Source organism: Drosophila novamexicana, unplaced genomic scaffold, assembly GCF_003285875.2.
Source record: "Drosophila novamexicana strain 15010-1031.04,08,12 unplaced genomic scaffold, DnovRS2.1 tig00001089-arrow-arrow-pilon, whole genome shotgun sequence".
Classification (NCBI taxonomy): Eukaryota; Metazoa; Arthropoda; class Insecta; order Diptera; family Drosophilidae; genus Drosophila; species Drosophila novamexicana.
Window position 1 is genome coordinate 280,535 of NW_020824841.1, and position 18,492 is coordinate 299,026.

General features: G+C 45.0%; 1 protein-coding gene across 1 annotated transcript in view; it reads right to left on the reverse strand.

Annotated features, from left to right (window-relative positions):
* Positions 1 to 14,118, reverse strand: part of LOC115766303 (netrin-B) — a 68,281-nt gene extending 54,163 nt beyond the window's left edge. Inside the window, exon 1 of the mRNA XM_030710180.1 lies at positions 12,100 to 14,118. Within this exon, the coding sequence (XP_030566040.1) occupies positions 12,100 to 13,630 (1,531 nt within the window). The 5' untranslated portion in view covers positions 13,631 to 14,118. The remainder of the gene's footprint in view (positions 1 to 12,099) is intronic.
* Positions 14,119 to 18,492: the final 4,374 nt, after the last annotated feature.

Consider the following 18,492-nt stretch of genomic DNA (forward strand, 5'->3'; position numbering starts at 1 on the left):
AATTCTCGGTGTTGTCCTTCTACATAAGTTGATTATTGGCGACATAGATTCTCCTTTTCTGCTAGGGCGTCTTCAATTCTCTGTTCCGGCTAGACCAACCAGAAATTATCGCCCCTTTTTACTATCTACGTGCACAACAGACTACGCTATGCACAATCCTTTTCGCGTGCTATGTAAAAATTATAATAGTTTGCATCACGCTTTCTCTACCGAACTGTCTCTACCCCTAATAAAATCGTTGCTTTCAGGATACCTTCGGGAAGTCGCTGACCATTCCCAGCTATGAGCAGGGGCATAGCTTGCCGGACAGGCTGAAAAATTTTTCCCCCACCGGGTCGGTGATTTCCCATTACTTTTCTTTCTGTCCTATCTACTTAACACTCTTTATCTAACTTACATTGCTTTACTTTATTAACAATTCTTCTTACTTTCATTTTTCCTATTTATTGTATTTTCTTTATTAATATAGCAAATTAAGATTATTTTAATGCTACTTGAAAACACTTTTTTCCTACTTACAACCTTCTGCTTAGATGTAGGCTCTAATAGCGTCACTGACAAAATTAGCTGTGAAAAGGGGCACAGCTGGCCGGACTGGCAAATAAAACACCTCCATCGGTCGGTGATGCTATTTAGAAAATTGTATCCTTTAACTAGGCTTTTAGCATAAAATTCTATTGTATATTCTATTGAATAATGAGGAAGACACTCGTTTTGTCGACCATTAATAAATAAATAAATAAAAAAAAAAAAAAAAAAAAAAAAGAAGGTTTTTATTCTGGGTTTTTGTTTATTTTTCGAGCATTTCGGTTTTAATATTTTTGTTGTCTCTGCTGCTGGCCAAACATTTCGTTTGCTTTGTTTTACATGCCTTTCTTTTTGTTTTGCTGGTTTGTTGTTTTCTTCGTTCGTTTTTTTGTGTCTTTGCCACAAAGCAGGGCTGCCCCGTGGCAGTTACAAGAGCATCTTGACCGAATCATGGCCGAATTTTCTATACACTGCTGCAGCTTAGACAAGAAGCTGAGCTTATTAATTAAGCATAATTATCTTTTTTATTTCAAGCTCATTTTTAACATTAGATGTATGTTTCAAAGATTTAGTAAAGCATATCCTAAGGTTGGAAAATGCGCTGAAATCTCTTTTCTATTTCATTCATTAAACTTTCAAGATTAAATAAAACATCTCTCAGTTTTATATGTGTGTTTGATATTGAAATATATATATATATATGTATGTATATAGATATATAGAGGTCCATAAACATGACCTCAGTTTAAGAGCTAATTTTTAAGGGTATTGAACCGTCGTAGTGATTACTGCTTTAGTTTTCTGTTTGCATTGAGCTGTGCAAATTAAATTGCAAATGTGTCTTGCTTATACTAACACACACACACACACACACACACACAAACGCACACACACACACACGCACACGTTTGTTGCACTCGTTCGTTTCATTCATGGCAACTAAAATCCAGGCAAACGCTGACGCCGCCAATGCCGCCACAGCAACAACCAACAATCCGACAACAACAGCAACAACAAATTACACACACACACACGCACACACACACTCATCCATAAATATGCACAGAGATTGCAGTTGCTTTTGTTTTATTGTGCGCTATCCTTTTACTTATGCTCTGTACTGCACCCCTCATCTGTGTGTGTGTGTCTGTGTGTGTGCTTAGCTGCAAATTGCAATTAGTGTTGACTTATGTTGAAGTCATCGTGCACCAGTTTTAGTTCATCCCCTGACAACAGCTCGCTCCCATCCACAGCCTGGCAAAAGTTACTGCCCCTGCCCCGTGTCCCTGCCCCTGCCACACCGATTCTCCTTTAGTGCCTCCAGTTGATCTCTTGTTGTAATTGCTGCACTCCTTGTTTCTGTCGTTGTTGTTGTTGTTGCTATTTCTCGACGCCATCGCCATGCAATGTGTGGCACATAAAAAGGCATTTGCGGGTGCAGCCGAGTGCTGTTAACCAACTGCCAGGCAGTTGGTCAAAACCAAATGTGCACAAATGGCGAGATTTACCAATTTTAGTATTGTGGCACAGACTATAGGCGACGCCCCACCCCCTCTCCCACCCATCAACCACCATCGTACAACACTAGACCTTCATTAAAGGCCGAGAACAACTTGTAATTTCCAACGTTCATAGATCTTGCTTTGTGCCAAAAAGCAACAACAACAACTTTCATTAAGTTGATTTAAACAACTTAAAATATTACAATTGGCGCCTTGCAACTGCAAATACTCCTCTGGCCGTATAAATAGGCGTACGAGGACGTGGCATAAACAATTTGTATTTTAAGAGAGTTGGTTCAAACCGTGAACCGAACCAACGACTATTCTTCGGAGAAATTTTACCCAATAAGGATATAGACATAGATATAGATATAGATATAGATATAGATATAGATATAGATATAGATATAGATATAGATATAGATATAGATATAGATATAGATATAGATATAGATAGATATAGATATAGATATAGATATAGATATAGATATAGATATAGATATAGATATAGATATAGATATAGATATAGATATAGATATAGATATAGATATAGATATAGATATAGATAGGGTGTTCTTTACACAGGGTGTTGCGTAGTCTAAAATTGCATAAAACAAAAATACCCTGTGGTTGGGTAAAGCTCTGTTGCCAAGTTGCTTGAGCTTGAGCATATTTTGAGCTGCTGCTGCGAAAAAACTTCATTTAAAAGCAATTTTCATGGCAATCTGAAAAGTATGGACAGGGGGAGAGTGGGGGCCCCTTATGGCAATGCAACGTTGTTGCTGTGTTTGTGCAGCTCGTTTGGCATGTAAAACTGCCCTAGAACTAACCCCCCGCCAACCTCTCCCCAACGAGCACTTCCCTCAATGCCGCTTGGCCACAAAATGTTTTTAAATTCACATAAATTAAAGGCACGGAAAAACTATTAAAGCGTTTGTCGTGCCCGCTGTGAGTGTGTGTGTGTATTTATGTATGTGAGTGTGTGTTAATGAAGAAAAATAGATGAGTGCTGTTTGAGGTGTGCGAGGCGGCGCTCGCATCCGCAGACTGTAAAATAGCAGCCGAAATGTGCTTAACATTTTATGTCTCCTCTTCTTTTCGGGCGTACAACTGTATGTGTGTGCGTCTGTGTGGTTGTTTGTGCTACTGTTAGCAGCTGCCCCCTCCCCCTCACCATGCTCCACCCAGTCAAACACTTCAGCTTTGCTTCTAAGCAGCAGGGTTCCAACAGACAACAAATTCATTTAGGGGCCAACTCAGGCCCCCAGTATTTGATGGCCCTTTTTATACCCTTCCAAATGGGGTATTCCAATTTTGTTACATAATGTGCAACGCATCAAAATAGACATCTAGACATCCGACTAGTTTACGTAGCCATAGAATAATATCTGTGTAAGCTAGTCGGATTCACAGCTGATAGACATTTGAATAGAAACAAGAATTGTCAGATTGTCAGTGTTAGAAAAGGTTCTTGCTAATGGAAAAAACATTAAAATATGTCTTTAACATTGAGCTTGCTTGAAAAAATGTAAAAAAACCTTAAAATTGATTAAATATGTCTCGAAAAATTCTCTTTAATTTCGAGGAGGTTGAAGAACATGTAATAAAACTTTCTTGTTAAAAAAATATGATATTATATTGTTAACATTTTGGCCTAAAACTGCAAGTGAACGAGTCGGAAATATATTTTTATTCTTCTGACTTTGCCTCATATGCTCGGCATATGATATCATTTTTGCTCAAATATCAATAGAGCATTTAATAGTCGGCGACTCGCAGCTGTTTATTTTATTTTCCGGGTGCTGTTGGTCATAGTTAGGTGCTACTGTTGTTGTTGCTGTTGCTTGTAAATAAGTTGCAGCGATTTGTCGCCTGTCCGACCTGCTCGACCCCAACAGACAAACACGCACACTCAAACACGCACACACACACATGTACAAGGGCGTTAATTACTTCCAATTGGAATTTTGGTTAGTTTATAATTTGCCATGCCCATTTTTAATGGCCAACAAATTGATGGCCTCTTTTAACAAAGGCACTTTATGCCAGAAGGGGGGAGGGGGGGAGGTATGGGTAGGGGGGACTAAGGCGTTGCCATAAGCAGTGGAGGGGGTTGCGGTGCAACACTGTGTGGCAGCTGCAGCTTTGCGGGGATTTGCAATGCGCGCCCCGCAATTTGAAGCCATTTGAATTACGTGTGGTCAGTTGGGTCAGTAAGCCAGCCAGGCAGAGGGGGGAGGGGGGCTGCCTCCTGGGCAGTCAGAGTGCCAGCTAGATTGCCGTAGCTAAAAGGCAGTTAAAAACTGCGGCACGTAGCCAATGGTAATGGGCGCGCGAAAGCGTTGCGATGACTGCGAATGAAAAGCCAGGCAAATAAAGGCGGCCAGAAAAAGGGCCAAAGCGCTTGGACCAGGGCAAGGCAAGAGGCGGGCCGAGGGGCATGGGCAGTTAGCACAGGGATAGATCGAGTGTGTGTGCGTGTGTGTAGAGAGAGAGAGCGAGTGGGGAACGGTGGTGGGCAGGCAAGCAATGCACAGATTCGATTACACTGAGAGCATGTGGAGTAGCGAGTGCTTTCGAGCAAGTATGATAAGGGGCAAGGCTGGGCAGGCAGTGGGGGGAGTGGCGGCAGGTGTTGGAGCATAGACCGCAAAATCATGCGGCTGCGTTAGTTTGAATGCAACAGCAACAACAACAACATAAAGCAACAGTCAGCATAGCAGTCAGCAGCAGCAGCAGCAGAGTTAGCTTCCAAAGCATTTTCAGATTCCGTTTCCGTTTTATTTTCACATTTTGTTTAACTCATTTTTTCTCTCTCTCTATGCTTTGGGGTTTTTACGCTTTGCTTTGACTTCAACTTTGCTGTGGCATGTACCAAAGGTGGGTTGGAGTGGGTAGGGGAGTGGGTGATGGGGGAGCGATGGTCGTGCTGCGGTTCGGCAGGAAGCTGCGGATTTGGGGCGTTGGGCTGGGCGACTGGGGTGTTCGGTTGCCGTTGCACTTCATTGAGCCGTGCAAGTGTTAAAAGTGTTGCAAATTGCGTGGTTTTTATGCCACTGCCACTGCATCAAATGACGCTGGCAAAACGCAACGTGGGAACCTCCTCAGTTGGAGCCGCAGAGAGATCAGCCAAGAGATATATATACATATATATATATATATGAGCATGTTTATTGTGCAAGTGTCAGCTGAGCTTGCGAGATTGCAGCATTTCATGGTCAAAGAACCGACTAATCGAACGTTGAGCTGTCAGTTGAAGATTTTTAAAGCACAAGGATCTAGCTTTTAAAAGGCGACTTTTCAACTCTCCGTCGAACTGGGCGAATTATCTAAAAAGTGAAATTATTTTAAGCTGCATTTGCTAGGAGAGAGCCTACAAACCAAATATGGTCTCTCCAGCCCTTATTATCTTTGCTTTATGCTGAATAAATAACTTGGCTTTACATTTGTTAATAGTGTAAAGTTTGTTTGAGATACATTCATATACAATTTAATTTGGAAGACTAATTTTTGAAGCTCTCAAGATTGGCGCATTCCTAAGGACGAAGAGTGGACAGGCAGAGGGAAGGGCGCACATATAGACGAACATAGCTAGATCCTGATCGCGAACATATTTACGTTATGCAGTTGTACAAGACTCCTTTTCACTGTTATAGATTTTTAAAAACTAAATTAGGATTAGGGAAGAACAAATAATAGTTCGCACAGTGAAGGGTGACACAAGCAATGTCTTATCCTTTGCGACTGCCCCCTGCTCAGTTTGTCTTCTAAAATAAGCTCCTTTTTTCACACGTATTTTAGTACATAAATTCACTTACACACCTTCATTTCATTACCTGTTCCGCTCCTTCACCAGCTCAGGTCATGGAATATTCTCAGCGCTGACCCTCGCTGCTGACCACCTTTAACTAAACTATTTCGTATTCAGCAGCAACATTATCTGAGTTCTTTTCCTGCAGCTTTACAATGTGAGAATAAATTACGTTGTGCTTAACCTAGTGCCCGATAAATTTAACAGCAGCTTTGCAGTGGTGGCGACTGCAGCAGAAATGCGTTTTACATTGCTTTAAAGCAAAAATAAAATATAAAATAATATATAAATTATAGAAGAACTCTCTAATGCCAAAAAGTAAAAAATTGGACGTAGAGAGTTATTGGGCTTACTTGCTTTAACAACACTGACAGCCGTTTATCTGCAATCGTTTTTACAGCACTATAGGAAAACATGCACATGCATTAACAAAATTTAACTACACACTACAAACCTTCTCCTTAAGTAAATATATTAGTTGCATGAAATATACCTATTATTAACATATCTGCAATCAGAGAGATGGATGGGGTTCTGCTTATTTATAACGAATTGATAATCCATCAGGCATATTGATATAGCTTCTCTTTATTACAATACCCAAGCCAGTAAACTTTAATAATGGCACTGTTAACCAACACTGCTTGGGTGTAGTAAGCTCTTGCGCACTAATTAAAATTCCCATTGTAGTTTGGCTTTGGCATATCTTTGCTTTTGACTCGAATTTCTTGCATTCCTGACCAGAACAACAAATCACATTCATAATCTTAATCCCCCGCCATTATCCCACCCCTTGAACATTCCCAAAAATAACACAAAATTAAGTACAGTCTGCGCTGGAGTTGGGAGTCGACTGAAGTTGAATGAAGTCGCGTCCTGGCACAAAGGACACTCATTATGCATTCCCATCAGCTCTCTCTCTCTCTCTCTCTCTCGGTCGCTCCCTCACGCTATTTCCTTCTCTCTCTCTCTCTCGCTCTGTCTCTATCACGCGTATCGCTTTCTCTCTAGTTTTTTACGTTATGCTATTTTTTAAATAAGCAACTGTTTTTTGCATACTTTCAGGCGCGCCGCCAACAAACTGCAACAAAATGTAACCGCAGCAGAGTTGCCAACATGTTTCCTCCCTCCTCCATCAGTAGTTCACCAAAAGGCATGCCACGCCTCCTCGACGATGCCACATTGTTGTGGTTGGCATATAAAGTGTTGCATTTTGTTTTGTGTTCCAAGCGATTCGCTCGCCATTCGATGCCCCGTCTGTGACGCCACACGCCCGCTGCCTGCCCCTCGCTCTAGCCTGGCCCAGACATATGAGCCGCAATGATTCTTGTTGCATATGTGCAACAACTTAACTGCCAGCTGATAGCTGTAGCTGTTACTGAGCAATGGCCGCTGTTAACTCGCGCAATTTGTTGCAAGTCAGCCAAAGGAAAAACCAAACCAAACGAAGCCGGGAACTATCCGATTCGAACCGAGCTGAGCGTTGTCCTGGCTATTGTCCTGGCTTTTGTGGCCATGCTAAATGCGCACAGCTGTCGGGATTAGCCGGGGTACGGCACGAGATTGCAATGTAAACGCCGCGAATTAGTTCAAGCCGTAAACCGCCTCAACCACCCCCGAAATCGCACAAACACACACATAAGTGTAATAAAGAAATAAAATTCTGAATGGGGGCGCAACAAACAATACCCTTGGCCTGTGCTCGGCCACCATTTCCCATTTCCCAATTCGCGTTTCGCATTTCCATTTCGATTGCAGCCGCTGCCCAAAAACTCGGAAAACTCTGAAAATTAAACAGATGGCGCGCATTAGATGCGCTTCACTCGGATCCCCGGAGACCAAAAGAAGAGCCGCGACCAAAAACACCGATTCCAACAAAACACACACAAATAGAACCCACAAACTTCCACCAAGCAGTGGACCACAATTGATTCATCTCTGGCCAAAAACAGGTGAGTTTCTTGATTAAATTCAGATTTTATCAGGTTATTGAAATATTATATTTGCTTACAGGTGAGAAGCATGACTTATATTTTATTATATTAGCTTAGTTTCCAATAATTACAAGCTGGCTGGCGCAAGACCTGGCCAAGTCAAGACCAAACAGGTAAGCAGCCTATTTATATAGCTCTTTAACAAACAACTCGGCTCTGTTGTCAGCAGACTTTTTTAACAATCGTTCGCAGCTTGAACTAGTTCCGAATCTCAACGCGCAAACTGGAAAATTTACTTGATTTTAATATTATTTCTTATACACTCTTATAACACTTTATCGTCTATTTTGATTTGGGGCATTATTTCCAGTAGTAAAATATTATAAAAATATATTATTGATTTTTTATACCCTGAACCCATTAAAAATGGGTATAAGGGTATATTGTATTTGTGCAAAATCCAAATGTATGTAACAGGCAGAAGGAAGCATCTCCGACCCCATAAAGTATATATATTCTTGACCAGCACCAATAGCCGAGTCGATCTAACCATGTCCGTCTGTCTGTCTGTCCGTCCGTCTGTCCGCATGTATGAACGCAAGGAATTCAGAACCTATAAGAGCTAGAGGCTTGAAATTTTAGATGTAGGTGCTCCTAGTGCCCGCGCAGATCGAAATTGTTTCCGATCATCGATAACTTACTCCGTTTCCAAGCAATCGATAAAAATCGATATCGATATCCTCCTTTTTGGGCAATTTTGGTAAATAATAAGAGCTAGAGTCACCAAACTAGACATATAGCTTCTAAAATAGAATATATAAATGCATTTGATGTTGGAAGAAGAGGGTTCAGGGTATCCCCTAGTCGGGAACCTCTTTCTTGTTTTAGTTTTCAAGAGTTGCCTCACTGTGCAACTGCTTAAAGCAACTGATTTAGAGACACGAATTATTCGTTATCATGTTCATTCAATTATAACGCCGTAAAATAATTTGTGCATTCATTTTACCCCCTTATGTATTCACTTACTCTGCTTTTGTTTCACTGTGCGTCAATTGAAACGAAAATTATAATGCATATTCTTTTATATATTGTGCCCAATATTGTGTTACATTTACGGGCTGCACCTCAGCTAGAAAATTATTTAAATAAGTAACTTTTATTTTGCCTTTGGTTTCCTGCCATTTTGTCCCACTGTGCGCGAGCGTGCAGTGCTAGTGGTTGGGTCACCGTTTCCATAACGAACTCGAAACAAATTGCTGGCGAATAAAGCAAATCTAAATATTAATGTGCGACTCAATGAGTTGGAAGCGGGTCGCGTCGCAGTTGGGCACTTGGGTTTAGCTTTGGCCATAAACTTCGGCCAGGGTTTGGGCATTTTTGGGGTAGGCCTCCGCTCGATTTCAGGTAGCAAGAGCATCGTGCCGCGGCTAGCCGATTCCTCTTTCAATATTTACTCTGCTTGGCTCGCGTAAATCTTTGGCAAAACCTTCCGCAGGCAGCTGGTCAGTCCGTGCCGGGGCGTGGGCACGGTGCCGGGACTCCAAATAATGGATGGCCGCGACCCAGCCGGGCAGACGTCGCTTGGAATTTCGCTCGACATAAATATTTTTATCACTTGCCTTTGCCAGCGCTTCGAGTTTGTTTGTTTCCGTTTATTTTTTTGTAGCTTTCTTGTTGGGAAATGAAAGAACGGACACGGATGTGGACTCGCTGAGCGAGTGGCTGCCCCGCCCAAATAAACAGAAAAAAAAAACAAAACTAATTCAAATTAAAGCCTTTAATCTCAGCGCTGAATCGCAGCGACTTGTGCGTTAAATCAATTTGCTGTTCCCTCTTTAGTAAAGTGTTGGATAGGGCCAGACAGAATTCAATGCTAATCAAAGTAATTCGGAGCTGCAGTTAAATGAAACGTTTGAAAACTTCAGGTACTATGAATGTGTGTGGATAATTGTTGGCAAAGTACGTGAAATACTGAATATCGAATATAAAACTCAACTTTTGAGAGAGAAGAAGAACAACAATTTTTATTAACAATAATAATTGCATTTCCGAAATGGAAAAATAAAAACTTTTAGTCTGAAGGGGATAGAAAGGATTCTTTCACTAAATTAAATATTCATGAGATATGGATAAAAAAAAATTAAGAGGAGGAAAGAAAGTTCGCAAATCCAGTTTTAAATCGATATAAAATAAAAATAAAAACAAATCCTACACTTTAGTAAAGGTCTTCGCAGTTTCCAGAAAATAAGGGAGGGAGAGAAAAGAATACCTTGGATATGTGCATACCATACGAGCATCTACATCTCGCAACTCTGGCTCTTAAAAGCGCCAAGATTTGCTCAAAGAACATCATTTCGATACCGATTCCTATCGATTTCCTGGAAACGCGACAAGCTTTTGTAGACTTGAAAGAAACTTGAGATGCACGTGCCATAGCAAGAGCTGCATACAAAAAGTCAAGTCTTTAGCTTTTAGAGTTCCCGACGTACGTTTGGACGGACAAACATATTGTCACCCGGAATGCAGCCGGTCGCAGTTCGGGCATATTTCTCTCCACAGATTAGTCTATGGCCCACGCACAGCTGCTGGCTTGTGGTTCATTTCCCAAATGCCAATTGCCCAGGAGATTTGGTCTATAAGCCATAAATTAGCACAGTCGCCAGAGCTGACGCTGACCTTCGACTGCAGGCCATGTTACCGTTATGGGGTTGACCCGCAACGTCGTGACAGAAGCGACGCCCTAACTTGATGTCGCCCCGCTGCGCATTTGTTTCTTTGATTAATTCTAGACGCTGGCCCACAAAAAGTTAATCGTTAGTAATTTATGGCTCTCTGTGGAGGCGAGACAGCCAAATAGCAATGGACATGGACATAGACATGGACATGGAGGGGAGTGGAGTAGAGTGGAGTGGGGGCGGATTGCGTCTGCGTGCGTCTGCAAGGTGCGGACAATGCTGAGCCAACAGCAAAGAACACAAATAATTGGTTTGTACAAATGCGGACACACTCGGATGACGCTGATGATGATGATGATGATGGCATAAATGACCCGCTGACTTTGACAACAAATATGCCAGGGGGCGACGGGGGTAGATCGCGGCACATTGGTGCGACACGATTCGATTGGAATCGATTGGATTGGTTCTGCAGCTGGTCCTGCCAGACGCCGCACGCCGCATGCCGCACGCCGCATGCCACACGTCGAGGCATTCAAATGCTCCATCCAAGTGTTGAATTAAGCACCAAAAATGCAAGGCGAAGAATGCCGATGACGTCGGCGTCGTCCACTGGCACTGACACTGGCACTGGCACTGGCATTGGCCATGGCCATTGGCAACCGAATGCTCCGCTGCCTGGCAGAATGCATTCAATTCGAGTTCAATGCGCTTCAGGAGAAGTGCAAGCCGCACAATGGTGGCAATTGAAAGCGCCACTCGACGGGGCCGAACAACAGGGCGAACAACTGTCCGACGGACCCAACGACAGTGAATGCCAGCTATGAGGAATTCTGAGGCTTGACGAGGGCTACTCAACAAGTTGCCGCACTTTTTCCAAATTAAGTTCAACTTGAGCACAAGCAATTACACAATAGCTAATTAAAATGCGCACCCTTTAAAATACTTATTTCAAATACTCGATTCCACCCGCAAGCGTGGAAAAATAACGAAATTCAGCTGTATGCAACTTTTGTGCTTACCAACCGATTTGCTTAAAAGTCAGCTTCAAAATTCTTTGTTACAATTAAGCTAAGATGTTTTTCACTATTTCGGATAATTCAGCTCCCCTCGATCGTATTTGTAGGTCGGGTTCGGGCTCATTGGCAAGAATTTCTATCGAAATAAATTTCACACGTGATTCACACTTTCACGCCTGCTCGTGGAAAAGGCGTGTAAAAGTAGTATAGCTAGTAAACCTAGCTTAAGATTTCGCCCAATCGATTTGACATTCAATTGCTCAGCTCTACCTAAAACTTAATATATTCACAGGTTTTCTGAAATTCACTATTTAATTAGTGAAAACTTTCTCAAATGTGGAAAACAGTTTTTTGATTGAGTGCAAAAATTGTCTTATGTAGTTAATTTGAAGAAAACTAAGCTTATTTATATGCAAGTTAAGGCGGGATAATACACTGAAGAGGGCTATAAAACAAATGTCTATATATTCTAATGCAGAAATATATATGTGAATATAAGATATAGATATATATATATTTTTTTATGGATAAGCCAATTGCAGTGGCATTTTATTGGCAGTCCTCGTCGCATATTGGGGCCAATGGCATTTTTTTATGGGGCACAGGGGATGGCATTTTCTATGTACTCACTTTTGCATTCATTGGCATCGTTGTCGGTGGCACGTCCCCAGGGGCGATCGAAGTAGAAGGGTTTGCAGCGCTCGCACTCGGGTCCGGCGGTGTTATGCTTGCAGGCGCAGGTCATGGCCAGCTTGGCGCTTAGCTGCAGGGCGGAGGTGGTGCGTCCAAAGTGGACGCTGTGCAGCGAGGCGGGCATATCGTCGTCCTGGCCATCGTCCGCGTCGGCATGCACTGAGCCGGGGCCGGGGCTGGTTGCAATGCACTCGGAGGCGTGGCCATTGCACTTGCAGCGTCCGCCGACAGCGAAATCGGAGACGGCATAATGCTGCGAGACGGAAAGCAGTTGCTGCATGGCGACGGACGCTCCGGAATTGTCCGAGGATGTGCCCGATTTGCTGGGCGGCGTTGTTTTGGGCGTGACTGGCGGAAGCGGCGGTGCGGGTGGGGTGCTGACCGTGAGCTTGCTTTGGAAATGCTTCTCGTAGGCGCTGCTCTTGTGCTTGGACTGGCGCTTGCTCTCGCCATCGTTGGCATAGTCTAGATGCAGTTCGTCATCGAGCTCGAGATGCTTTTTGGGCTCCTCGTACTCCTCCTGGTCGTAGCCGGCGCTGTCGTTGTCCTGCAAATTGTAATCGTACTCATCCTGGTCATCCAGCTCATGTCCATCCAGCTCCTCCTCCTCCTGGCTGGCGGTCATCTCATCGCTGAAGCTGTTCGCATTGCCCTTGGCCTTGGCTCGACTGAGCAGCAGCTGCGGCGGCAGCTCCAGACGATGGAATACCACACGTATATCGGTTGCCGTCACCCAATCCTGCAGCACCAGCGACGCGTCCAGATCATTTGCCGACGGACGACCCTCGAGCGTGTTGAAGGCGAAACGCTGTGCGGCGCCGCCGGTTGCCCCATCGTGCTGCGAGTTCATGCAACGTGCCTCCTGCTCATTAAATTTACTGATCTTTGCGCGGTCGGCACGTCCGTAAAACTTCTGGCACTGCGAACTGTAGAACTGGAAGGGCTGCCAGGTTTGGCCAAAGTCCGAGCTCTTGTAGATGGCCAGCGAGTCCGGCCGCGGTGATTTGGGGCAGAACGAGAGCGAGATGTAGGTCAGCTCGTATTTCTTGCCCAGCGACAGGGTTAGGGTGACATTGTCCGGCGGCGCTGTGTCTGGATCGTGGGGCACATTCACGCTGCCGGAACGCCAGCAGGTCACATTGCTCGGATTGTTGAGATCCGTCAACGCAGCGGCACCATAACGACTTATCCCATGCTCCGACTTATCGCAGAGCCGACACTCGCCGGCGCTGCCATCGCGCTGCAGCTCACAAAAGCGCTCCGGCTGCTGGACGCCGCAGACGCTGGACGCCTGCACCGGATTGCCGTAGGCGGCATTCACAAAGCTGGGCAGGCACTTGCGCGGCTTCCCCTCAAAATAGCACGGATCGTTGGCATTGATATTGATGCCGGCGGCTGCGTTGGCCAAGCATGCGGCAAGCAGCGCGCCCAGTTGCAACTGCAACAGCAGCGGCAGCGGCAGCCTCATCCTCGAGTTGATTCCTAGGCCAATTGCGATTTGAATACCGCAATGTCGCCTCACTCGTCTCTCTATTCACTCACTCTCTTTTATGCTTTTGTATATGTGTCTCTGTCACTCGCGAGGATCAATGCGCGTACGAAGCAAGCACAAAACAAAAACAACAAAAACTCGCAACACGCAGCACGCAACACGCGGCACGCTGGACGCTGAGCGGCGGCGTCACTGAGTCTGGCACGGCGGCCGCATGCAACAGCTGCCGCTCCGATTGCCGATTTCAATTTCGGTTTCTGTTTCACAGTCTGCTGCTGATTCTTCTATTTTCTTTCTCTCTGTCGCACACACACACACACTATCGCTGGCTGTAACTGCCACTTGTTCTGGCGCTTGCTGTGGGCTAAGAGACCGCGATGCGATTTGCGATGCAACTCGGTCAACGGCCAGCGTAGTTCTGTTTTGTTCACGTCCTCGTCGCGTATCCTGCAGGCGAGGCGACAACAAGCCAAATGATTTGTTGCTGTTGTGTTGAGTTTCTTTGCGCTTCGATTCGCTTCTGCTCTACGCTTCGCTTCGCTTCGTTTCGTTTCGTTTCTTGGTCTCGGCCAATTCACCACTGCATGTTGCGGATGCTGCTGCGGCTGCTGGCCGCAAATGTTGCTACAACACCAACACACCAAAAAAAAAAAAATGCTAACAAAATTTATACGACACACATACGCGCGTGGGCTGTGCGCCAAGCACGAGCACAAGCAACGACAACAACAAATACACACACACAAAAACACGCTTTGCTCGTTCGCTGTTCACTGTTCGCTTTGCGTCGGCTTCGTTGTTCACCTGGCAAACGTTTGTCAGTTACTGAACGGCCGCAGCATCTCGGGCCGGTCGCTTGCCGGCTGCTGTTGCTGTCGCTGCCGTTGTCGTCCGTTGCTTGTGGGCCGCAACACACGCTCTCATTGTCGCCCTCACGCCCGCTCTCTCTCTCTTTCTCTCTCACACGCCCTGTCTCTTGCTTAGTTTTCTGCACTGTGTGGCGTTGCTGTTGGCATCGCTTCAATGCGCTGCACTGTGGGCAACAAGTGTGTACATTTCAATGAAAGGCCATGTGACATTTGCTTTACATATGCTTTATCTTTTATTATATATATAACATACTCTTTACGTTCATAGATAATAATGTCTTATTTTTTTCTACCAAGCAATGCTCATCTAGATTTAAAAAACTGAGCGAATTGTGTATATATACACGAAATTTATAAAATACAACAATCATACATACACTCACATATGGTAATACAATTTTTGTAAACTGTAACCTTTGCAAAAAATATGTCGTGGTTTTGGGCCTGTCCTACCACTGTGCGCAATGTGGATGTAGGTTTTGTGGATGCTGCTTCTTAGCAACATTTGTTGCTCAGGCACATGTTGCCACTGGTATTTGTTGCAAACATTTCATTTGATGTGTTTAATTTGTCGCTGTTTTTATTTTTTTGGCAAGCTGCCCAAACTTCAAGCCGAGACAATTTAAATTAGTTGACTGTGACTGTGGCACAGGAAATGTGAAATCGTTTGCTGATATATGCATGTGTGTGTGTGTATTGTCAGTCCATATAAGCGCGCGTCTTCGCCTTAACCTCAATTCGCGCTGCGCTTTCAAAACTTCCGCTGTCATGAATTCAATTCAATTTATTTCATTCAGAATGCAAAACGCCGACAAATATGCTGCGTCAGACGTCGACGCAGACGCAGCGTCGCCGCGACGCCGGGACGCCTGCGCAGCAGCAGCCTCTCATTGGCAGTTAATGCCGTCAGCGCGCCAAAAGGCATGCTCCACTCGGACACGCTGCCAGCCACCGCCGCACCCCTGACCCACTCGCACTATCAGCCTTTTCTTTACTTTTCTTTTCTTTTGTTTTCTTTTTTTTTTTTGCTCTCTTTGTCACTGTGGTGTCATCTGCAATTTGTAAGGCCGCATTACGCAGTCCCTAAATGCCCCCCCCCCCTCCCCCTCACCCACTCACTCTCTCTCTGTCCCCTTCACTTCTCCGCACGCATTTATTTATCGCTTGTTACCTTTCGGGCAGCCTGGGAACGTGCCCAAGCTGCGACGGCCGTCGCTTTGCTTCCGTTTGGCCGCGAGACTGTCCAACGGTTTGCCGAAGCCCCCCTTCGCACACCCAGCTCCTTGCTCCCCCCTAGCCACTTGTCCCGGCTCCTGACCGCCTTTTTCGGTCGCCTTTTGATTTATTGTTTTTGACATTTTGTGCGTCGTCTGCGCTTATTTCTCGGTTTTCAGTTGCTTTTCGAGTGGTTCCCAACAATTCGACTCGTTATGTTTTATTTATAACGGATTTGTAGCCGGAGCTCGCTTTGTTTATAAATATTTATGTATGAGAGCTGCGACTCATGTGTGCGCCCAGGGGGGTTGGCCTGGGTGTTGTATAGGCCTTGTATGGCAAAGCGGTTAGCGGTAAACTCTTCGGTCTCTTTGCTCCTGTCAGGCCCCATCAGCGTCCAAGCTGGCCAACTATGAAGCGTATTTGACCCGTGGCTGTGACTTTTGAGCCGGGTTCGTAACGGAATTTTAATTTCATTTATTTACGTGCGCCAAGTTGCGCCCCAACTTGGATCCGATTCCAGCTTCAAGCCGGGGCGGGCCGTGCGCAGCTTTAACTTTCAGTTTCACCTGCGAGCCGAGCGACTTTATCAGCTGTTCCACCAACTGCAGCAGCTGCGGGGCAGCCACAGCAAAATAAATGCTTGCAACTTGCAACGGGAGCAGTTGCAACGTCTAATCATGACGCCAGCTACGCGTAGCGCACCGCGCTGATGGTGCCGCTAGATGCTGTGGCAGTTGCACTTGCAACGCCAGCTGCGGGCGCCTCACACTGGGCGTGGCAGGCCGCTGCCAAGCAAAGTGCCCGCACTTGACGGATGATAATGCTTGCGTTGCTCGCAGTCAGAGCCAAGGCTGCAGCTGCAGCTGACTTAAGTGAAATTCTCTTTTGGGGGGCGTGGCGGTTTGGCTGTTTGGCCGTTTGGCATTGGCACTTGCAGCCGTTTGCCAAATCAAAGAGCGCAGCTAACTGTAAATTTTGTGTGCAACCAGCTCAAACTAATTCCAAGGCGACCTTTCTATGCGATTCTCAAGCGGCAAAACCAAAACCAATTGTGCTTGCGCTGAGTTAACCAAATGTGAAATAAATGTAGAAGAAATTCGATTGAGTTTTGAAAAATTCTTTATTTCTATATACACTCTATGCCCACAGAGAAGAGTATGATATAGAATATAGGCAATATCCTTTTGAATATATGTCTTTGAATAGGCTTTTAAAACTTGGCCTATAACTCGTCTTATACAGTTCTCTCTCTCTCTCTCTCTCACTCCCTCTCTCTCTCTCTCGCTCTCTCTCTCTCTCTCTCTCTCTCTATCTCTCTCTCTCTCTCTCTCTCTCTCTCTCTCTCTCTCTCAACTCTCATATAGCTGAGATCTCTGATAGATAAAATATTTTTCTTATAATATATTTATATATATATATATGCATATTTTCTTAAGATATAAATATGATATATCTATATCAGCTTTATCAAGGAATAAATTTGACATAGTATGGAGCCTAGGGAAAAAGAAGGCGCTCAGTTTGCGATCCGAGTGTTGGTAAACGCGCAAGTATGTTGCGGCAATTCGAAGCTGGGTAGAGCGTACCTTCTGGGAGAACAGCCATATCACACTCCCTTAATCCCTTTCTCATGATGCACTTCAAGGCATAAATTTCTTTGAGTGTAGGCAAATATGCCCAAGTCGTAATGCGTGATTAGTCATGGGGTTTGGCTGTTTGTCTACTGCGACTGCCACTGCAACTGGTATCGGTCCCTGTGATGCTGCTGTCTGTATGATCCCTTGCATCCACTTGCGGCAACAACAACAACTCCGCGGGGTGCATGCCACAATAAAATCAAACGAATATCGACAGGCGGCCAAACTGAGACCGCAGTTCGCAGTTCCTGCAGTCGCTGTGTGAGTCTGCCGAAAGTCAAAGTCAATGTCAGTTTGCTTATTGCCGCCTCGACTACTGTTTACAGTCGCTGCCGTTGCAGTTGCTGTTGCAGTTGCCGTCGCAGTCGCAGTCGCTGCGGCAATTAAGTCAAAGAACTGCTGCAGGAAGTTGTCGCCCCATTGCCTACGCCCGCGCCAGCTCCCGCTCCCGTTCCCGCTGCTGCTCCTGCTCCTGCTTCTCATCGTCGCTTGTCAAGTCAATTGGTTTGCCACAACAATATTAATGCAGCCCGCTCTTGCCCCTGCCCCTGGCCACGCACTCACCCGCAACCTTATCCACACCTTGCCCCATCTCTGCCTGCCTTCACGCTGCGTTGCCCGCTTGGTCTTAAGTAAATATTTGGAATACGTGCCCATTACGTGATTTTCCGATAGTCTCGTCGAGCTGATGTTGATGTGCCTGCTGCACTTGAGATGCAGCGTCAATGATGAGCATGATGATGCTTCTGCTTCTGCTGCTGCTGCTGCCTCACCCACTTGACATGACCAACGAGCACGGAGAAAGACAGAGGAGTTAGGAGTTGGGGCAAATGTGTGGACTTAAGAACTGCAGCTAAATGCCTCAATGCACCTACGAGCAGACTTTCTCTCTCTCTCTCTCTCCCTCTCTCCCTCTATCTCTCGCTCTCTGCAAGATTCACCCGGAAGTTAAACCTGCTATAAATTTGTATTGTCTTTTCCAATTCATAAAATAGCTGAAATTCTTTTGGTCTACAAATTTGTATTACCCATTTTCTAGTGGTAAAAGAAGATTATGCACAGAGTCCAATCCGGAATTACAATTCCAATTCAATTCAACAGTAAAGCTTAACTT